We start from the raw sequence: 21,106 nt of genomic DNA, 5'->3' as shown, positions 1-21,106 counted from the left end.
ACCTTGACCTGAGCAGCTAGGCTGTCGATTCCAGCGATTCTGTCCACTGTCTGGAGATCTTCAGTTTAGATGACAGGCATGTTCGCCCAATGGTCAGTGCTTGGCAGTTGAAGCGAATTGCAGATGGACGTTGTTCTGTGCCCATTTGTCTTCTGTCTTCTTTGGAGGAAGTAGAGTGCTGCTGCTAGGAGCCAACCTGTCTCTTTTTGTTATGAAAAGTTTTTTAATAATTAAATATTGAAATACCATGCTCCCCTGATCTCTGAACAGTTGAGGGCTGTTTATCAGGTATAGCTACAGTATAGAACCTGCCTGGAGAACTGGGTCTGAGCTTGATTATACTGGCTCTTAACAGGTAAAATTTACACTTGTAAAACGGCAGAAAGAAGGAAAAACTGCTTGCAATAGAGGTTAATGGCAGAACTGACAATAGTAGAGAACATCTTAATATATTTTATTTTTTTTATTTTTTTATTTTTTTGGTTTTTTCGAGGCAGGGTTTCTCTGTGGTTTTGGAGCCTGTCCTGGAACTAGCTCTTGTAGACCAGGCTGGTCTCGAACTCACAGAGATCCGCCTGCCTCTGCCTCCCAAGTGCTGGGATTAAAGGCGTGTGCCACCACCGCCCGGCATCTTAATATATTTTAAATGAGGGTTAGATTAAATATAAAGTATTTTTGTAAGAGACTTAAAAGTACATACCAGCTTAAAACATGGGACTTATTGTTTTTGTAGTCTGAAATGAGATGCAATGAATAGACAATTATAACATTTAACAGTAAACATAGGTGCATTTAAGTTACATGTATGAACACACACACAGAGTGAACGGGAATTGGGCGAAGTGGATGCTCTTGGTGGCCACTGTGCAAAACACACATGCAACAAAGTCAGCAAGAAGAATTTAGAGAGGGGCTGGAGAGATGGCTCAGTGGTTAAGAGCATTGCCTGCTCTTCCAAAGGTCCTGAGTTCAATTCCCGGCAACCACATGGTGGCTCACAACCATCTGGAATGAGGTCTGGTGCCCTCTTCTGGCCTGCAGACATACACACAGACAGAATATTGTATACATAATAAATAAATTTTAAAAAAGGAGGAATTTAGAGACAAAAAACATAATAAAACAGGACCAGGCAGGGAATACCTCAGTAAAGATGGTGGAACTTGGTCGCCTGACCTCAGTCAAAATGGCAGTGATCACATGTTCTATGGAAGAGAGATCTAGAGACATGATCTGCCCTGTTGCCAAGCTACCATGCCACAAGCTGCAGCAGGGAACAAAAGGCTGGAATTGAAAACAGCCACCTGGTGGATCTGACCAATCTTGTTGGCAGCAGTAGCAGTGGCAGAGACAGTTTGAGGAAAAGTGGAGCCCGTGGGATACAGGCAGAGTGAGGGTTTATACCATAGCCGAAAACATGAAAACTCACAAAAACAGTGACACCACAAGGCTTATAGGGGAACGTCTCCCCTCTATAGGTGGGGTGTGCAGCAGCGAACACTGCAGTATGAGAGCGTCCTCTATCTACAGGCGGGTGTTAAAGCCTGACTGGCTCTGGTTGGGGCAACTCAGAAGCCAGAGAGGCCAAGGCAGGGACCACTGACAAGTGGTCTAAAAGAAAAGAAAAAAGGAGAAAGAAAAATCTGAGGGACCCTGGGCCCCCAGTCGCAGGAGGACTGATCCCGGGTTGTCCAAACGTGACTTCAGCTAAGCCGTTAAGACCATGGTTGGGGGCTGTCATCCGTGCCCGCGCCCCCAGAAATGGCTAAGCTGACCAGAATGGGTAAACTCACCAACTGAAGCCAGTGGTATATGTAGAAGTCATGCTCAGGCGGATGGAATGGAGAGCTTTGTAAAGAAACCTGGTTCGCGAGTGTCCTTAGCCGGTCTGCCCACAGGCGAGAGGAAACGTGTGCCTATCCATGTCTCTGTCTCTCACCCGCCGCCTGGCTCCTTGCCCAGGACCAGCTGCCTTCGGAGACCTGCGGCATGGTCTAGTGGCGTGTCTATGCATCTCAGTCCCTCACCCACCATGCAGCTCCCTGCCTGGGACTCGCTCCCCTACGTGACTCACAGGCCACTCAGGAGCTCCCTGCCTGGGACCCGGCTGCCTTTGTGGCCTGTCGTGGTTTCATGGCCCGCTGGCCCACTGCCGCCATTTGGGGACCTGCAGTTACGAGGGGGAGGCTCTGGGCTCTGTCTGACGTGATGAGGCGTCCTTGAATAATACTGGCCAATAAAACCACAGGGGTGGGGGCGAAGGTGTTTGTGATAGAATGCCACCATTAAGGCAATTTATAGAAGTTATTTGAGCCGGGCGGTGGTGGCACACGCCTTTAATCCCAGCACTTGGGAGGCAGAGGCAGGTGGATCTCTGTGAGTTCGAGACCAGCCTGGTCTACAAGAGCTAGTTCCAGGACAGGCTCCAAAGCCACAGAGAAACCCTGTCTCGAAAAACCAGAAGAAAAAAAAAAAAAGAAGTTATTTGAGCTTCTGGCTCCTCAGGGTTAGAGTCCATCATGTCAGGGAGGCTCAGAGCCGGAAGCTGCTATCACATTGGCAGGTATGAAGCAGAGAGGGGCTGGAACCAGAAGAAAGTCGTACTCTTAGACTCTGTCCCCACTGTCACACTTCCTCCAGAAAGGCCACAACTCCGAAACCTCAAACATCAGCACCCACAGGGGGCTAAACGTTCAAATACCTGAGCTAGTTTTCATTCAAACCACTGTATGGGGCACGCTGGTGAGCCTCGTGGAGAGTCCAGAGCAGCTGAACGTGCCATTCCGCTAGGAGATGCTGGCCTAGCGGGACCCAGGCTGAGGCAGAGTCATCTCACAGCTGCAGCCTTAGCATTCTCTGTGCCCGGATTTCTCCAGTTGGGCACGGCATTCCAGGTCCATAATATCCCTATATAGGCACCACAGAGGCAACCCAGGGGCCTAGACTCCAGTATGCAGATCACTCTGCCCCGCCCCATCCCCTCAGTTCTGTTCATCTCAGACACACACTATTATGAGGAAAGAGAAAAGCAGTTTTTGGGAGACGCTTCCTGATACATGGCCCCCCTCTAGCCTCCACTCACTGCTGTCCTGTGAAGTGGTGTTCACTTTAGGACTGTTGGGGTCGCGGGATACTTCCCAGTAGAGAAACCAAATTCCTCTCAGGTTCTGACTTTCCTGTCCGGAGGAACTCCGAACAGGCATCTGAGAGGACGGACCCAAGCATAGGCAGCTGCTGGGACCCACTTGTCCCTAAGTCTGTCTCTTTATGCTTTGGCCCTTACTATGCCCACCCAGGCTGCAGAAAGCAACCTGGCACTTCTTGCCCTGCTGGTGATTACAAGAGCAAAGGACTCTGGGCTATTGCAGAGAGCCCCAGCAACACGCTGCCAGCCCTGTCTAGCCCCAGCCCTTTCGGAGTTGGCTCCTTTACTTTTCTTCCAGTTAGAGTCACTAGCCAAACTAAAGTGATCTCATCAACCCCTCCTTTCTCCATGCTCTGCTCTCGCTGCTCCCTCTGCACAGAGGCGCTTGCGTGGAGTGCGCCCCTCCCTCCCCAATGGCCTTCAAGATTCAATGGGGGTCTCCCTGGAGGCTTTAAAGCTCTGTGGTCTTAACGTCTACTGTCACCTTTCTTCTGAAGTTCATGAGGCATACACACTTAATGAATAAAGCACACACACACACACGCACACGCACGCACGCACGCCACCTCAACCAGTCTTAGTTCTTTTTTTTTTTTTTTTTTGGAGACAGGGTCTTACATTACCCAGAGTAGCCTTCAACTAGCTATATAGTCAAGAATGGCCTTGCGCTCCTAATTCTTCTGCCCATACCTCTCCACTGCGGGGATTACAGGTGTTTGCCACCATGTCCAGCAGTCTGTGAACCTTCTGAGGCACATGATCATTGTGATCATCTTTTTTTGTTTGTTTTGTTTTGTTTTTTGAGACAGGGTTTCTCTGTGGTTTTGAAGCCTGTCCTGGAACTAGCTTTTTTTTTTTTTTTTTTTTTTCTTTTTGGTTTTTCGAGACAGGGTTTCTCTGTGGTTTTGGAGCCTGTCCTGGAACTAGCTCTTGTAGACCAGGCTGGCCTCGAACTCACAGAGATCCGCCTGCCTCTGCTTCCCAAGTGCTGGGATTAAAGGCGTGCGCCACCACCGCCCGGCCATTGTGATCATCTTATTAGCACCTAGCGTAGAGCTTTGTTTATAGCAAGCACCCAATAAATGCGTTGAGTTAATTAGCCATGCAGCCAGGTCCTAAAATGCTGCTCACTGAAGCGCACCAGTCACAAAAGTGACAAGCTCAGAAACATTTGCTGGGTGAATGAACTGCTTTCACAATTCTGGACCCCGCAGAGATTTAAAGGAATTTTTGGCAATAAGAAAACAACCAACCCCTATGGAGACAGCCGTGACCATGCCCTGCCGCCTTGCTTATAGCTGAAACATTAGCCACGGCTCAAACTCCCCCGCGGGCTGTCTAAAGCTCAAGGAGGGACCGCTGTCCGGACTTGGGAGTTCAGCTAAATATGCCATTTGGTTTGTGGCCGCAGCAACACACAATGGTGTAAGAAGGAATGCGGCTGAGGTAAGGTTGCAGAGGCAGAAGCAGCGCCAGCAAGGAGGGGGAAAGCAACCTCATTTCTGACTAAAAAACCTCGAATTTGTACGTGTTAGTAAAAACATTAGACAGAGGGATAGTGTATGGGGGGCGGGCAGGTGCTCAGCAGTAGAACATGGTACACAATGCAGTCTCTGGACCCCATCCCCAGCACCTCACCTCCCCAGCCAAAAGGGACCCACTGTGTGCGGTGGCACTCGGCTGCATTCCCAACTCTTGGAAGGTGGAGACAAGAGCATCAGGAGTTCTTTATCCTCTGCTATGTAGTCAGTTCAAGAGGACAGGCCAGGGGGCTGGAGAGATGGCTCAACAGTTAAGGGAACGGCCTGCTTTTCCAGAGATCCTGAGTTCGATTCCCAGCAACTACATGGTGGCTCACGACCATCGGTAATGAGATCTGGTGCCCTCTACTGGCCTGCAGTTATGGCCAGTTATGTATGAAGGCAGAACGCTGTATACATAATAAGTAAATAGGGGCTGGAGAGATGGCTCAGTGGTTAAGAGCATTCCTGCTCTTCCAAAGGTCCTGAGTTCAATTCCCGGCAACCACATGGTGGCTCACAACCATCTGTAATGAGGTCTGGTGCCCTCTTCTGACCTGCAGACATACACACAGACAGAATATTGTATCCATAATAAATAAATAAATAAATAAAAACATAATAAATAAATAAATTAAAAAAAAAGAGTCCACGCGATTCTATCTGGAAAACAGAAACAAACCCAGGGTGGTGGTGGTGCACACCTTTAATCCCAGGACTCAGGAGGCAGAGACAAGTGGTGGATCTTTGTGAGTTCAAGGTCAGTCTGGGTTGTTACAGAGTGAGTTCCAGGACAGCCAGAGCTCTCACACCAAGAAACCCTGTTTTGAAAAACCAAACTAAAACAAACAAACAAAAACCCAAACCAAACAACTCTCCCACCCCCAAAAAGAATATTTCTAATTTTTGTTTTGTTTGAGACAAGATTTTACTGTGTGGAACTACACACCAGAGACCAGGCTGGTTCTGAGACAAAGGCACTCACCAGATACCCTTCTTCACAAAAATGGAAAGAATGCTAAGAAGAATAAAGCTGCCGTGATAGGAACGCTGAACGTCAGTGACTTGAGTTTGAGTCTTACTTTCCTGAGCCTCAGCTTTTGCACCTTAATCTTTTTTATTTTTATTTATTTATTTTTTGACTTTTTTTTTTTTTTTTTTTTTTGGTTTTTTTCGAGACAGGGTTTCTCTGTGGTTTTGGAGCCTGTCCTGGAACTAGCTCTTGTAGACCAGGCTGGTCTCGAACTCAGGCTGGTCTCGAACTCACAGAGATCCGCCTGCCTCTGCCTCCCGAGTGCTGGGATTAAAGGCGTGTGCCACCACCGCCCGGCATTTTTTGACTTTTTGAGTCAGGGTTCTATCATGTAGCCTTGACTGGCCTAGAACTTGCAGTGTAGAGTGTAGACCAGGCTGGTCTCAAACTTGCTGGCTGTACTCTCCCGCCTCTATCCCCCGAGGGCTGGAACACAGGCATGCATCAGTACACCTGGCAATTTTACTGTCTTTAAAATGGGGGTGGGCTGGGGCTGGAGATGACTCAGAGCACTAACTCTCCTTCCAGAGAGCTGGGATTCAGTCCACATCACTCGGATGGTGGATCCCAACTGTCTGCGACTTCAGTCCAGGAGGATCAGCGACCTCTTCTGGCCTCTACAGGAACTGCGTACATGTGGTACACAGACATCTATAGAAGCAAAATACCCATACACATAAAATACATCATGTTTCTAAAATGGGGGTGGGGCTGGCAATATGGCTTAACAGGTAAGGCACATGCCACCACGGAGCCTAAAAGGGTGAGCTCAATTCCTGTGACCTACATGGTAGGAGAGAATCGGCTCCCGTAAGCTGTCTTCTAGCCTTTCCAGTCACCTTGGCATGCACATGTATACACACGTAAACACACAATAAATAAATATGTAGCCAATCCATAAATCATAAATATAATTTAAAAATTAAAATGGGTACAATTTTTTTTCATTAATGAATTTAGATCTAGCCTCCTTCCAAAAATAGTCTGGAGTCAGCTTTCGGGGAAGTTATAAAATTAAAGAAACAAATGTGAGAGACTTTTCAAATTCCAAGCAGCTGTGGTTATTGGGTCAATGCCAATAGCAGCAATCTACAGCACCTACAGTAAAAGGAGAACATAAGCCTAGCAGGATGCCTATGACAGGACCCGAATGCAGGTAATTACACGGGATGCTATATTTGAGAATAGCCTCTACTTTTTCATTTTTTTTTTAGTTTTTTTTTTTTTTTTTCAAGACAGGGTTTCTCTGGCTGCCCTGGAACTTGCTTTTTAGACCAGGCTGAAATCCACCTGTCTCTGCCTCCCGAGAATAAAGGCGTGTGCCACCATGCCCAGCACAATCTAATGTAATTTTTGAAACAATCGCTAAAAGGAACTCAGAATAATGAAGAGGCAAGGACAGCTTCAGAAGTGTGTTTCTAGGATGGCCAGATGCTACATTGATGATACAGGCCTCTACGAAAGTCACTGAGGAGAAAAAGCTAAGCTCCGAGCGGTGGTGTGCTGGAGGTGCTTCTGTGGGCTCACCAGAGCCGACTGTGAAGCGGGCACTGTGAGGGTTTTCACACTGTAGCAACAGGCAAGCCCTATTGATCAGAGTCAATATTGTTGTCTCAAGAGGAAATTACCAATATTAGAAGGTAATGTTCAAACTTGCCAAAGAGATAGGCAGCCGGTAAGAAGATGAGAAAATTAGGAAACCAGAGAGTCTAATGTGCAAATAAGCTCTAAAAAACGTGAAAATAGGGGTAGGGTGAAGTTATCAAAGCAGTATTTCAAGAAAGTTTCCCACAGCAGCAGGGCAGTTGTGGCCTGAGATGGTACTGAGCACCGTGCAGAACAAAGAAGTAAAAGCCAAGCGTTGCTGCAAACCATGCTCTGCTGAGCCATGAGTCTCAGAGCAGAGATGGGCGGAGCCAGGTTAGGAGGAGCCAGAACTGGAATGGCACCCGACTTCACAGCAACACCTATCTGCTTGCTCTTCAAGTCAGGAGCACCAAGTTCTCCATCAACAGCAGCAGGAGCTAGGAAAGGGCAGTGTCCAAGACCTACACTGAGTCCCAGGTAAGCCAGTGCCATACAGAGACCCTGTCTCAAAACAAACAAATGCCCCACTTTTCCTACTATTCTTCAATTTGAGTACACTATACAGCAGTTTCCTGCCAGGGACTCAAGGCGTTGTCTTGTCTTGTGCAGCAAGATTAAGAACTTTAGAACATACTGAAAGAGTTGGGCTACTAACTGGGAGATAGTAGTTATTTACTTACGGCTTTTTTTTTTCTTAAAGATTTATTTATTACATATACAGGGTTCTGCCTGCCTGCATCCCTACACACCAGAAGAGGGCACCAGATCTCATTATAGAATGATTACTAGATCTCATTATAGATGGCTGTGAGCCACTATGTGGGTGCTGGGAATTGAACTCAGGACCTCTTGAAGAACAGCCAGTGCTCTTAACCTCTGAGCCATCTCTCCAGCCCTTAATTATGGCTTTTTGTTGACATTGTTTTAGGGGAGGACCAGAAGACAACTCTAGTTCCCATCTTCTATCATATCGTACCCAAACTTGGTGGCAAGTGCTTTTTCTCATCAAGCGGTCTCACAGGCTCCACCCTAAAAATTTAAGGGCAGTACTTTTCTTATTAAAGATTAAAAAAAAATTGTGTGTATGGAGGTGCCCAGAGAGGCCAAGGGGTTATCCAATCCCAACTGCAGGTAGGCGGTTATGAGTTGTCTGGCAAGATCGCTGGGAGCCAAACTCCTGCAAGTGATCAGTTGCTGAACCATCATCCAGTCTTGTTTTCTGAGAAAGGGTCTTATGTAGCTGTTGCTGGCCTGGAACTCACTACAGAGATCAGGCTGGCCTCAAATTCATGGAGATTCACCTGCCTCTGCCTCTTACTTGATGACTGTAAAAATGCTACATAGTGAGACCAGCCATCCTATGTTGAGATGGAAAAGAGAGGAGAATCATCCAGAAGTTCAAAGGTCAGCTAGCCTGCATGCTCAGTACAGGGGCAAGACATAAGAGATGCCACCCTGGCTGGTCTACAGGGGGAGTTCCAGCGAAACCCTGTCTCTAAAACCACAAGTGGCATGCATATGCCTGCACTTACACACGGGGCATGTGTATTTGACTGTGGGGAAGCAAAAGGTAACAAACACTAAACGCGAGTGAATCACTCAATAAAGCAAAACATGTGAGAAATACGAACCTTGGGATAGTTATCTTCATGAACCTGGGGCTCTATAAAGGCTGTTTTCTGTTGGGTGGTGGTGCACCTAGGATGGCACCTGGGAGGCAGAGGCAGGTGGATCTCCGTGAGTTAGCAGCCAGCCTGGTCTACAGAGTAAGTTCCAGGACAGAGAGGGCTACACAGGGAAACCCTGTCTTGAAAAAAATAAAAAACAAAACAAAAAAAGACTTTTAATCTTTGTCTAAGGTAAATAGCGGATATGGATTACTTGAATTTTTTCGAAAGGAAAACAACTATTGAAATAAACATGCAAACTCTCACAGGGGAACATCTGGACAAATAACTGTGTATGTGCTATTCCCAACTGTGTCAAAGTAGATGTTACAAATATGAAATACTTTTTAATTTTTTTGTTTTGTGCATTGGTGTGCAAGTATCTTTGTGTCAGATCTTGGGAGTTACAGACAATTCTGAGCTGCCATGTGGGTGCTAGGAACTGAACTCAGGTCCTCTAGAACAGCCAGTTCTCTTAACCTTACTGATCCATCTCTCCAGTCCCCATAGGAAATGCTTTGTTAAAGTGTAAATGTACTTAGCTGGGAGAGGCACACACCTTTAATCCTAGCACTCAGAAAGCAGAGGCAGGTAAATCTGTAAATTTAAGGCCAGCCTGGTCTACATAGTTCAGGCCAGTTTATGCTACAGTTGAGACCCTGACTCAAAATAGTGAAGGACCAAGTACAGAACAGATGAAATACTGGGACACACACACACACAAAAAAAAAGCTTGCCGGGCGGCGGTGGCGCACGCCTTTAATCCCAGCACTCGGGAGGCAGAGGCAGGCGGATCTCTGTGAGTTCGAGACCAGCCTGGTCTACAGAGCTAGTTCCAGGACAGGAACCAAAGCCACAGAGAAACCTTGTCTCGAAAAACCAAAAAAAAAAAAAAAAACAAACCAAATCTAATGCTGATGGGCTCAGTAGTCTTCATCTCAGTTCTCAGAAGGGAGAGGCTGGCAGATTGGGAGTTCCTGACTGACCAGGGTTCACCTCAAGGAATGGAAAAAAGATGTAACACATGCTATTTCAAATTTGTGATTGAATCTCACTGTCCTGCTCAGGACATCCATGCTGGACACGCTAGACCTTTTATTCACTTGGTAGTCTTCAGCGATCTCACCCATCATGGTATCTCCATGTGTCTGAGCATTAGCATTACAGCAACTCTTACATAGTAGCTACAGATCACCTCCCATCATCCTAGAGTGTTTTGATATTTTTAAACATCTGTGTGCGCTTGCCTATCATATTTTAAATTTAAATGTTTAAATTTTTCCCTTCCACCAAATGGTTCCCAGAATTCGAATGCCAGGCTTGGTGTCAAGTGCCCCAACCTACTGAACTATATCGCTGGCCCAAAGGCTAAATATCTTATTACAGCCTAGTTAATAGTTCTGGCAACATATTCAGTCTATAATTTGAGACTTAGATTAGGTCCAGTTCCCAGGACCAACAACTCAAAACCTTCTCTAACTCCAATCCCAGAGTAACTAACACCCTCTTCTGGTCTCTGGAAGTACTGTATGACTGTGATGCGGCCATATACGGAGATGGGCAAGTATGTGCACACACGTTAATAAAAAGAATTCATTCCAAAAGTTGCCATTCCTCAAGAGTCCCTAGAGAGACCGAGTCAGCTCTCAGCCAGCAGCCTGTACAATGTGGGCACACTTCTGAAGCTAACCATGGTTATGCCTCACACATAAAAATCATAAGCATCAAGGACTCACCCCCCCCCCCCCCCCCAAGCACACTCCACTCCCACACTTCCTAGTGTCTTTCAGGTCTACAGGTAGATAGCAGTTAAGAAAAACCAAGTAAGCCAGGCGGTGGTGGCGCACGCCTTTAATCCCAGCACTTGGGAGGCAGAGGCAGGCGGATCTCTGTGAGTTCGAGACCAGCCTGGTCTACAAGAGCTAGTTCCAGGACAGGCTTCAAAACCACAGAAAAACTCTGTCTCAAAAAACAAAAAAAAAAAACAAAACAAAAACAAAAAAAAGGCCGGGCGGTGGTGGCGCACGCCTTTAATCCCAGCACTCGGGAGGCAGAGGCAGGCGGATCTCTGTGAGTTCGAGACCAGCCTGGTCTACAAGAGTTAGTTCCAGGACAGGCTCCAAAAACCACAGAGAAACCCTGTCTCGAAAAAGCAAAAAAAAAAAAAAAAAAAAAAAAAAAAAAAAAGGAAAAACCAAGTAAACAGACACTAGCTTTCTGTCCATGCTGATCAGTAACTGCCAAAAAACCAGTTCCCACCAAAAAAGATCAACAGAGAAAAAAAAGCACACACTTGAATTTATTCAAAGTGATTTTATTGCTTGTGTATACAAGGGAATTTATGCCACCAAAGCAGAGGCTGTGGATGACTCACTGGAAAAAAGAAAACAGAAGCTGGGATTAATACTAGATTTGGGGATCCATTCACAACTTTCTTCACTACCAGAGCTATCCCCAAACAGCTCAAATACCCAACTGCACACAATGCATCAAACCGAGTGAGAACCCAAACCCCACAGACTTAATCAGGAGGATGAATGGCAATGCTCCATCGGACATCTGAGCAAGACTGGTCACGAGGGAAATGCCTATCCTGGCAGAAACTGAATGTTTGGATGATCATCATGGTGAACAATCCATGCGGGTGGGGTAGAGGACCACTCCTGAGTCAGACCACATTTGCCAACCATGGTCCTCTTGTGTGACCTTTCTCTCTTTAATAAGACAGGATCTTGTGCAGACCAGCCTGCCTCTACACCCAGCTCTAAATAACATTTTGATCCAACATTGTCATTTGATTAGGTATTATCTATCGCCTATGCATGCTTTCCCACATGACAGGGATGAGCTGAAATGGCACTTAACCACAGGACGAGAAAGGCAAAACATGTACCACCAAGTTCCTTATCTACTACCACCGTTGCTTACTGTCTGGCTGAGTCTTCAACAAAACGCATATACTTACTATTTCCAGTTGGGTGGGAGTACCCGCTTGGTCTTATAGTAACGAGCCAGCCGGTGAATTCTGCTCTCTATCAGAATCAGGCGGAATTTAGCATCCTTATCCTAAAAAATAAGATTTAAGAAAACCACCAAATAAGTAACCCAACACCTTCCAAGGCTAAGTTCTTAAGGCTTTAAACAATCTTGTATCTTGCAAATTGCTAGACCAGGCTGGCCTTAAACTCAGAGATCCACCGGCCTTGCTGAGATTATATGCACACACCACCAAACCCACAGCAGAGGCGATTTGAGGATGCAGATTTAGGTCTATAGAAATTGTTAAAAAGCTACAACAGCCCCCAACATTTGGAACCAACTGGATATGTTTAGGGGAGAAAAAAAAATCAAACTACCCACATCAAAGAAACTAGAATGTTGATTAGTGGGGGCCTAGAACCACCCGACAGAATTAAACTCAAATGCACACTGCCTCCTGAAGACCAGGACAAGTATCGCTACACAATCCCAGATTTGTGTCCTCACTTACCTTTCTGTTCCTCTCAAGATGCTTTCGGACAGCGACTGCCTTCTTAATCAAATGGTAGAGATCCTCAGGGAGATCAGGGGCAAGGCCTTTGGATTTAAGGATTCTCAAGATTTTATTACCAGTCACAAAACGGACCTGGGCTACACCGTGAGAGTCCCTCAAGATCACACCTGAAAAAAGCAAGCAATTTCTAACACAAACTTGAGCATGTAATAAAGCCCTGATAGCAAGGCCCTCCAAATTTCCTCCGATTAGTCAACCTAACAGCGCTTGCAGCTCACTCAGACATCCAAGGAAGGTCTACCCAACACGGAAGAAGCCCTTCTGGTGGAAACCACGAATGTTGGAACACCATCATCACAGTGTGGCTGCTAGAATACAGCTGACCAAAGGAACCAATGAGATCTCTGCCTTTATATCTTACCCTAACTAAAACCGCCTGAAGGTGTATTTATACCAATTTTGAAAACCGCATATGCTATTCCTTTTAAATCTCAAACTACTTCTGATGAGCTGAGTCCCTCTCAAATTCTTTGTTCTCAGTATCTGTAGTATACTCAAGTCTTAGCGAGCATGTTTTCCTATGACCACTTATCCTACACCCCAGAACCACATTAACAGAAACATATTATCTGCCGTTTGTACAAAGTCCCAGTCAATTCACATCTAGATGTGACGTGATCCCAGATGCTCGTCTAGCTGTGGAAGCTGGGAAACGCGTGTCCGACGCACGGATTAGGCACGTTTGTCTTTCCAGATCACACGAGAGTAGAAGTTAGAGACGACACCAACACTCACCTATCTGGGAGGGAGTGAGGCCTTTCTTGGCCAGTTTGTAAATCTGTTCCTTCACGTCGTCAGACGTCAGCTTCAGCCACTGTACGTGGAACAGAAATCGGCCTCAGCATAAGAAAGCCCAACAGCAACCTTCCCCTCGGGCCTCAGATCCCCTTCCCCACCCCATGCTGCCCCCCAACCCGCCGCCTCTACTCACCGTGGGGACGCTGCGGCGGTAGGGCAGCGCCGACTGGGACAGGCCCTTCCTGAGAACAGAAGCACAGGGTGTGAAATGGGGGCCCGCGGCTCAAGCAGCCCGGCGGTCTCCCCACCTGCAGCCCGCATCCTCCTCCTCTCATTGCCCCGCGCCCTAGCGCCCCAGCTCCAGCCCCACAACCCGGTTTGGCGCCGCGGCTCACCCGGGAGCGTGCATGCGACCCATGATGGCGGAGGTCTGGCAGCAAAGAGAGAACGAGGGAGGAAACTCCGCAGGAAGCCAAGATACGCAGGAAGTGACGCCACACGTACACGCTTCATCCAACGCGGGGCGGGCGGGGCTATACGGTGCGGCCACGGGCGCCCGCTTGACTACGTGTCCCAGAAGGCATTGCGGCGAGACGTCACGCCTCAGTTTTAGTTGAGTTCCCGCCGAGCCTCAATGGCAGATCCGGAAGTCAGTCTAACCCCTAAGTGAAGGCCGTTTCTGAGAACATAGGGTGGGATCGAGCCCCGGGCTGGAGGATTTGGGTAAGCTGCGGGGTCAGCGGTTCGTCAGGGCTCGCTTACTAGCCCCAGACTCGAGCGGTGCGGCGTGAGCGCTGCATCGAAGAGACCGCCGTGCCTCCGCCTCCGCGCAGCCGGCGCCTCCCTCCTCTCCAGAGCGTTAACCCTAGGCTAGCACAGAGCCGGCCTCTGTCCTTCGCTGCCTGCGCCTTTGCTGAGCCGCGGACCCGGCTGAGAAGAGCTGGGGACCAGGAAAGCAGTTTGGAGAAGATGAGGGGGAAAGGGCATCCCTAGGGAATTTAGCTTTTAAGGATGACCTAGTGCCGGCCCACCATTAATGCGTTCCAAGAATGGGTGAATGGAACAACTTGTTACAAATGCAACAGAAAATAAAAAGCAAGGGCTTGGGAAGGAGGAAACTCAAATCTACAAGACCCTGTTGACAAGTGACGGGCGAGAAGTTTAAAACATTGCCTTTTTTCGTGTTTTTTTTTTTTTTTTTGAGACAGGATCTCCCTTGTAAACAAGGCTAGCTTCGAACACAAGAAATTCTGCTTCTGCCTTGAGACAGTGCTTAGGTGAAAGGCATGAGCCACCATGCCCTCCCTGTCCAGCTGCATGCTTTTAACCCATCACTAATTGAATGTTTTCCAAAACATTGGGAACTTGAGCCAAATTTGTATTTTTCCTAGCAAAGATATATTTGATTTTTGTTTTGTTTTCAAGACAGGATTTCTCCGTGCAGCCCTGGCTGGACTGGAACTTATGCTGTAGACCAGGCTGGCCTTGAACTCACAGAGATCCACCTGCTTCTGCCTCCGAAGTGCTGGGATTAAAGGCGTCATCACTGCCTGGCTGCAAAAATATATTTGAATAATTAACCAGATTCATACTTTTAGCCCAGATATGCGACCCGTACATCAAATTTGGCTTCAATTCATCATCCATAAACTAGAGCCCTTCATTTCAGTTTAACACATTTGCCCAAAATATAAATTCAGGGTTCTTTATTCCTTTTCATTTCTATGAGTCACCCCAACACATCTCATTACGGAAGCGTATAATTACTTGTTTCCACGGATACCCCATCCTATCCATCCTTTCTCAGGTGGTTTAAATGGTACCCCATTCTTTATACAACCCATTGTCCACCTAGTGGTCAAATAAGTGCATTGCTCCTGTGTAAATGCCTCTAAATTTTTTAACTTTTTTTTTTTTTTTTTTTAAAAGTGGTGGTGAGGAGGCAGAAGAGAGATGGCTCAGGGGTTAAGAGCATTGGCTGCTCTTCCAGTGGTTCTGTGTTCAACTCCCAACAACCACATGGTGGCTCACAACCTTCTATAATAGTATCTGATCCCCTCTACTGACATGCAAGTATATTTGCATGGCACTCATACATAAAATATAAAGTTTTTAAGAAAGTGTTGAGTATGGGGAATATAATAGGACAACATTATGGAGTCTGTTCAATATTTTCACCTTCCCCTGGCTTTGGAAATCAAAACTAAGCTTGTCAGTGTATAGCAAGCACTTTTACTCACTGAGCCATCCCAGGGGCCCTTTTTACACTTTCTCAGTGCATTTGAAATATGCATTGAGATGGCCTCATGTCCTCCCACTTTATTGCTAAACATTCCAGGCACGTTTCTTCTGATCCTATACATAGCAACATGTTGTCTACCTGAAAAAAAAATATATTTTTAAATGTGTGTGTATATATATGTATGTACATACTTGATGTGGGAGTCCTCTGTATGCTATGAATGTTTTATTGCCATTGGTTAATAAAGAAGCTGCTTTGACCTATGGCACGGCAGAATATAGCAAGGCAGGAAATCAAGCAGAGATAGAGGAGGAAAGAAAGTGGAGTCAGGAGGCACTGTGTAGCTGCCAGAGGATGACACTGGAACCTTACCAGCAAACCATGAGCCTTGTGGTAAAAGATAAAATAATAGAAATGGGTTAAGAGCTAGCTAGAAATACTCCCGAGTCATTGGTCAAGCCGTATTGGAATAATATATAGTTTCTGTGTGATTATTCGGGTCTGGGCAGCCAGGAAACAAATGAAAAAGAAGTCTACACTTAAATGAATTTATGTCTTTGTACCACAGTACCTGCAGTGCCCATGGAGGCCAGAAGAGGATATCAGATCCTTTGGACCTAGAGTCACAGAATTCTTAGCTGCCATGTGGGTGCTTGAAACTGAACCCAAGTCCTCTGCGAGAGCAATAAGCTCTTAACCCCTCAGTGACCTCTCCAGCCTCCAGGACTTCTTAAAGATTATTACATGAATATATGGCTGTGCATGTGGCGTACAGTGGCCGCAGAGGCCACAAGGACACTGGATCCCTAGGAGCTAGAGTAATACGCAGTTGTGCCTTTGTACCGGGAACCAAACTCTAGTCCTTTACAACAGCAGGAAGCCATTGTAACCACTGCATCATCTCTAGCCCCCTATCTACAATACTATTTGTACGCCAGCACCTCCAAACAGCCTGGCAGGAAGTTAGGCAGGCACTTATTCAAAGAGTAAGCCTACATACTTTAATTGTCCTTTCAGGGTGTTTAGATTCTTTTTCACAGTATAGAGATCCAGTCTCATGCCCATACCCAGGAGTAAAGGTATGGTGTTAGAATTTGCACTGAATGTGATCGTTGCTCTATTATTACTGTTTAAGTGAACTGTCAGAGACCAGGAACCACATCTACAGAAGACTTCACATCTCAGGAATAGTGATGGGCTGTAGAAAAATGATATCCAAACCTTCAAAGAATCACACTTAGATAGCAATTCAAACTCTCTTTTTAGACATTTTAGGGAAGTCTGACAGATCTGAAATCCAGGATTACTAAACTTTATAAACTCCTGGGTGAGATACAAAGAACACTGTTATAAAAGTTTGAAACCAAAATATTAAGACAAGAAAAGACAGATTGAGTTCTTTATTTCAGAAATATTTTAATATAATTGTAGTATAGTTATGAAGTCACATTCAAGCCACTGAATATATTCCAAGTATTAATAAAAATATTATACATCTTCACTATGCTGATATAATTAAAGCATTTGGTTCTTACAGATGACACCAGTAATCACATCCATATTTGCACTGCTAGTAAACAGCATGTAAGTAAATGTGTATTTTAATAGCAGGGCTTCAGTGTTTTTTTTTAAATTATCAAAAGTGAATTTTTAAATGCCACAATTCATGAATCCTAGAAAGAATTAAAACAGCTTAAGGCAAGATTTTGAAGTTTTATACACTTTAATTTGAAAAAAAATATGTAAAAAAGATACATGCTTTAACAACTCGATTCACATAAACACAGTACTAAAAAGCATTGGTGCCAGTTCTCAGTGGATTCCTCAGAGACAACAGGTTGGAATGAACCATCATCTTCAGATCCTAGAGCACTGCCAAGAACAAAGAATTCTGGCACAGGACTTCTAGGTAGCAGAATTATTTTTACTTGACAAAGGTAGTTATAAATGATTATACAAAAAAGTTAGTGTCTTGGCCAGTTTAGGGTTTTGTTTTCAGATGTATTTTAAGGTAAGTGTTAAAAAGTTTGTAGAAAGCGAGTTGATTTATACTTGACTGCAGTAGTGCAAAGAGGCTATTCTCTCCTCCCTAGTGCTATTTTTGGTATGGGCTGAAGTTAGCATTTTACAAATAACTTATATTAGAATATGTGTTTTAACGACCAAAGGAGGCACAGATTGAGTTAAATTAAGAGAAAATATTATCTTTTCTTCTGAATTCTTAACTATACAGTATTAATCATAATATATACTTTTAGATATGAATCAGATTTCTTGTCACTGGAAAGTGACATTACCTTTCCAAGTTCTATTATTGTGCTAAGATGTGCTGTAACAGATCACAAAAGTCCACACTGAGTTCCATCAAAGGCAATCTTTCAAAAAGAACATCTTTTTAAAGAAGTAGATAGGTGAATCATGGAATGGAATTAGGTCTCTCTCAAAAGAAAAAAACAATTCTAGTGCTACGTACATTTACAAAACAATTTAAGGAAATATTAATTGTGGAAAAACTAGACAACGGTGCTTTGATCTTATTTTAATTTATCAACACATTTTAATATAAAAATTCATATACTATACTCAGATTTCCTTAAAAGTGGACCATAGTGTTAGGCACCAAAAATTTCAAGTTTTGATTTCTTTAAAAATCTATTCCAACGATAACACCCTTGACTCTTATTTAGCTCTGTAAGCATCATTTCTGCTAATCACTTTGTACACTTTCCAAAAATTTCATCAGCAAACTGAATCAGATTGTCCTCTCTTGGTATTACCCTTCATTAAGTAGTTTGTCAGTTTTCTCATGACTACCAGACTTGCTACATCTCTATTACCATTCTAAAAATATTTGAAATTCTATTCTCACCATGAAGTCTGTCATATTTACATGTTTACTAAAACTAAACAAAGTTATGTCTGAAAGGAGAAATAAAAATGAATCTTATTCTTAATGGTTACACTATAGTAACTTCAAACTCCTCTCTTGTAATTCTGAATTTCCTTGTATTACAGAAAATAATTCTTTTATGTGAATGTACAATGTTTACAAATACAGGAGAGTTTACACAACACCTTCCGTAAAATGTTTATATTAAAATTCAGTCTGGATCCTACCGTTCTTTTCCTGGGCCTCTTACCAAACAAAAATGGGCACAAGGCCAAACAATTTCCATTTGTTTAATGAGGGAGTAAAGTATAAATACATAGACGTGAAACTCCAATTTCAGTTCACACCCCTACATATAAACATAGGATTATAATGGAATGATAGAATTTAGAATGCAGCAACATCAATGAATCTCATTCAGTTACTGGGCAACAAACATTAAATCAAATAGCTTAATAGTTAAAATAACTAAGTCACAATCAGAAGTAGAGAACATAGTATTTTTGCGGGGAAATTATTAGTAAATGTACCTGATACCTGTCCTCATTAAGGTGAAATGAACGGAAACTACTCTAATCAGAATGAAGTGCCAACGACGCAGAGAAAGTTAAGTAAGGCACCACTATTTACAACTCCAGTGATTGGCACTTACTCTGAAAAGGCTTTAACAAGGAATAAAAATAGTATTTTTTCTCTACTTCTATAAACTACTTAGTAGTTCTTAGCATTCTGCCTACTATTTGTGCTTTGCTTTTCAGCCTGTTGAGTAGCAGCTGCATCTTTCCTTTCCTTTGGTGTCTGTGAACGTACACAGTGGTAAAGGCTGTGAGGTGCATAACAGGAAAACCAATTTGCTGTGTCTGTGTAGAAAGAATGCAGACAAGGTGGCCGAAATGATACAGTATTATTTATCTCAAAGTCTTTTTGAGGACTTACTATATACTATATATTAAGTTTGGGATTGGTAGCATTTAACAGAACGATTTTGAAACAGCAATGGCTTCCCTAAATCTTTAAGTTAGTTATGTGACAGTTGGTCCAACAGATGTGTTGAAATACTGCAAGTATATTTAAGTTTATAGTTTCTGCCAACATATAAAAATATACAAAGTTCCCAAGTGTGTGTTTGTGTGTACACACATGTGCATACATTTATAACTCCTTGCTTCCAACGCTCAGAAATCCACGGTTTATAGGTATGTGGCCGCAGTCAGCTGGTACCACTTAACTGTCTCTTTGCTCAAGTTGAAATCTTTCAACGGCAGGGTTATTCCACCCAAGAAGAAATTCTCCCGCAGAGATTCTGCACTGAGGACACTCAGTTGAAGTTCTTTCTGTCTCAAGGTTTCTTTGCTGTATCCATTATACACAAGCTAGAGGGGGGAAAATGGTAAGATTTGGTTTCTTGGAATATCTTCAGTAAAGTATGAAGGTATCAGTCAAAGAGTAACACAATGAATGGCAGTGAATATAGAAGCGGGACTTGTCTCGATGTATCAGGAGCAAGTTTTAATTTCTGGAATACTGGATTGAACTATTATTTCTGTCAGTGTTTAACAAAGAGACTGTAGAAAGCAGGACCAATCATTGTCAAAAAACAAAACAACCTCCAAATCCTCAGATATGGGTTCTGAGAGATGCAAGTGATGGGGCAGGGAAAAATTACCTGGTGATTACCTTAAGATGATTTAATAGCTCGAGAAAAAAAGAGGATGAAAGGAAAGCAAGTTGGAAAATAAAATTTTAAAATTATTTTGCAAAATCAGATTAAAATTTCATTGTTCTGTCAAATGCCAGGAAGTGGTAACCTTTTATTCACAAGAAGAGACAAACCCACATAGAATGTAGTTTGCAGCAGATCTGCAGTGCTCAAAGCTATTGCTAGCTCAAATCCTCATTACAGCACTTAAAATGTTTATTTTTCCACAAAACTTCACAGTAAGGGCCGGGCGATGGTGGCGCACGCCTTTAATCCCAGCACTCGGGAGGCAGAGGCAGGCAGATCTCTGTGAGTTCGAGACCAGCCTGGTCTACAGAGCTAGTTCCAGGACAGACTCCAAAGCCACAGAGAAACCCTGTCTCGAAAAACCAAAAAAAAAAAAAAACAAAAAAACAAAACAACAAAAAAAAAAACCTTCACAGTAAGTTCTGAGAAATATTTCTTTAACTTAGACCTTCTCACTGTTTGACTAAAACAACCAGAAGAACACTTGCTTGTATGTCTTTGTCTTGACAGTATAGTATCAACTAGGGGAAAATTCACTAAAAATCCCACCATTGTTTTATAAGACTAACACCAAGTGTTCTTTGGTAAGTGCTGCATGTGTTTTTAAAGAGTGGATGACCCTCTAGAGGGCTCTCTGTGTGTATGTATTTGAGACAGGGTATATCTAGACGGCCCGGGTTGACTTCAAATTTGCTATGTAACCCAGGCTAACTTTAAATTCACATTCTAATCTTCCTGCCTCGACTCTTAAGTGCTACAAGTACAGGAATGTACCAGCCCACCTGACGTTTTTCTCTTTAAATTTTATTTATTACCTTTTATTATTATTATTATTATTATTATTATTATTATTATTATTATTATTTTAATTCACGTGTATGTCATACATGTGTGGGTGCCTTAGGAAGTCAGAAGATGGTGCCAAATACCGGGCGGTGGTGGCGCACGCCTTTAATCCCAGCATTCGGGAGGCAGAGGCAGGCGGATATCTGTGAGTTCGAGACC

The 21,106-nt window shown here is 44.1% G+C and overlaps 2 protein-coding genes across 2 annotated transcripts in view; both read right to left on the bottom strand.

Annotated features, from left to right (window-relative positions):
- Positions 1 to 11,245: 11,245 nt before the first annotated feature.
- On the bottom strand, positions 11,246 to 13,760 carry Rps13 (ribosomal protein S13). The gene is made up of 6 exons (XM_057777085.1): positions 13,639 to 13,760; positions 13,437 to 13,485; positions 13,241 to 13,319; positions 12,443 to 12,612; positions 11,918 to 12,018; positions 11,246 to 11,325 (listed from the first exon to the last, which is right to left on the bottom strand). The coding sequence occupies exons 1-6, from the start codon at positions 13,659 to 13,661 to the stop codon at positions 11,292 to 11,294; spliced, it is 456 nt and encodes a 151-aa protein (XP_057633068.1). The 5' UTR covers positions 13,662 to 13,760; the 3' UTR covers positions 11,246 to 11,291.
- Positions 13,761 to 16,889: 3,129 nt separating this feature from the next.
- Pik3c2a (phosphatidylinositol-4-phosphate 3-kinase catalytic subunit type 2 alpha) overlaps positions 16,890 to 21,106 on the bottom strand; it is a 110,538-nt gene continuing 106,321 nt past the window's right edge. The window contains exon 33 of the mRNA XM_057777084.1: positions 16,890 to 19,748. Coding sequence (XP_057633067.1) covers positions 19,566 to 19,748 — 183 coding nt within the window. The 3' untranslated portion in view covers positions 16,890 to 19,565. The remainder of the gene's footprint in view (positions 19,749 to 21,106) is intronic.

This window comes from Chionomys nivalis, chromosome 8 (genome assembly GCF_950005125.1).
Source record: "Chionomys nivalis chromosome 8, mChiNiv1.1, whole genome shotgun sequence".
Lineage (NCBI taxonomy): Eukaryota > Metazoa > Chordata > Mammalia > Rodentia > Cricetidae > Chionomys > Chionomys nivalis.
Note: the sequence above shows the minus strand (reverse complement) of the source record. Positions and strands in the feature narration are given on the sequence as shown.